The 1,033-nt window shown below is 42.0% G+C and overlaps 1 protein-coding gene across 1 annotated transcript in view; it reads left to right on the plus strand.

The window, feature by feature from the left end:
- The window catches only part of LOC109845449 (myb family transcription factor EFM-like), a 3,884-nt gene continuing 3,080 nt past the window's right edge, over positions 230–1,033 (plus strand). Inside the window, exons 1-2 of the mRNA XM_020414699.1 lie at positions 230–402; positions 490–713. Coding sequence (XP_020270288.1) covers positions 312–402; positions 490–713 — 315 coding nt within the window. The 5' untranslated portion in view covers positions 230–311. The remainder of the gene's footprint in view (positions 403–489; positions 714–1,033) is intronic.

Here is a 1,033-nt window from a genome sequence, read left to right on the forward strand (position 1 = left end):
ATTCCCCCAAATTCTCCCGCTCGATTCTCCTCGGCACGTATGCAACCCCAACCCTCCGTTTGAATTTAAGCGGCCGAGATGAGTCCAAGTCTTCGATCTTATCGCCTTGTAATGTGCTGACGTCAGCATCCCTAGATTCTGTTGTGTACGCGACGACCGGACCCCGATTCCTTCCCTCTCCTCTCTCTCTCCTCTCTTTATAATTTCTCTCTCTAACGTATTCCTCTCTTTCTAACCCGAAAAGACTCCTCCTCTCTCTCTCTCTCTCCCCCTTTTTGTTTCTCATTTTCAATCTGAATGGTCGCAGAGCCATGGATTACATCAAAGCTCTTGAAAAAGAAAGGGAAAAGATTCTAGTTTTCGAGCGAGAACTGCCTCTAAGCCTGCTACTTGTCACTCAAGGTATCAGTTTTTTTTAATTGATAAGAATGTTAAAAATCACACATATGGGTTTTGATATTTGAGTTCTATTTTCTGATGGGATTTCAGCGATCGAGAGCTGCAAGAAACCGGAGGTGGGTGGAAGTGAGGAGATCAGTAGTGAAGGGCCGATCTTGGAGGAGTTTATTCCATTGAGGCCGAGTTGTTCCTCGTCTGATGAAGAGAACAATAACAATCATGGAAATGGATGGATTGGTGACGGGTTTGATAAGAAGCCTGACTGGCTGAGATCGGTTCAGCTCTGGAATCCGCAGGCTGAACCTCCTAAAGGGGTCAGTGTTTTCTGTTGGACATGTATATATGATTACAAGAAAGTATCTTCATTTTCATTCGTTTCTCACATTTAAAGGCCCCTAACCTGAAATGCTTATCAAATCCATTAATTTAAAGCCGTTTAATTAGTAATACAATCAGTTTAACTCATGATCTGAGTTCAGCGAAAAATTGTACAAGGACTGTGACTGGTTTTTGTTAGGCCAATCTTTTGCCTGAAAATGGTTTTGTTTCCGTCCACCTTCCTGGGTCCAGAATTAATCTGGTTTGGTTCTTAAAACACTTAAAAATTCATAGATTTTGTTTCTTTTTTTCCACC

This window comes from Asparagus officinalis, chromosome 6 (assembly GCF_001876935.1).
Source record: "Asparagus officinalis chromosome 6, Aspof.V1, whole genome shotgun sequence".
In the NCBI taxonomy this organism is placed as follows: domain Eukaryota; kingdom Viridiplantae; phylum Streptophyta; class Magnoliopsida; order Asparagales; family Asparagaceae; genus Asparagus; species Asparagus officinalis.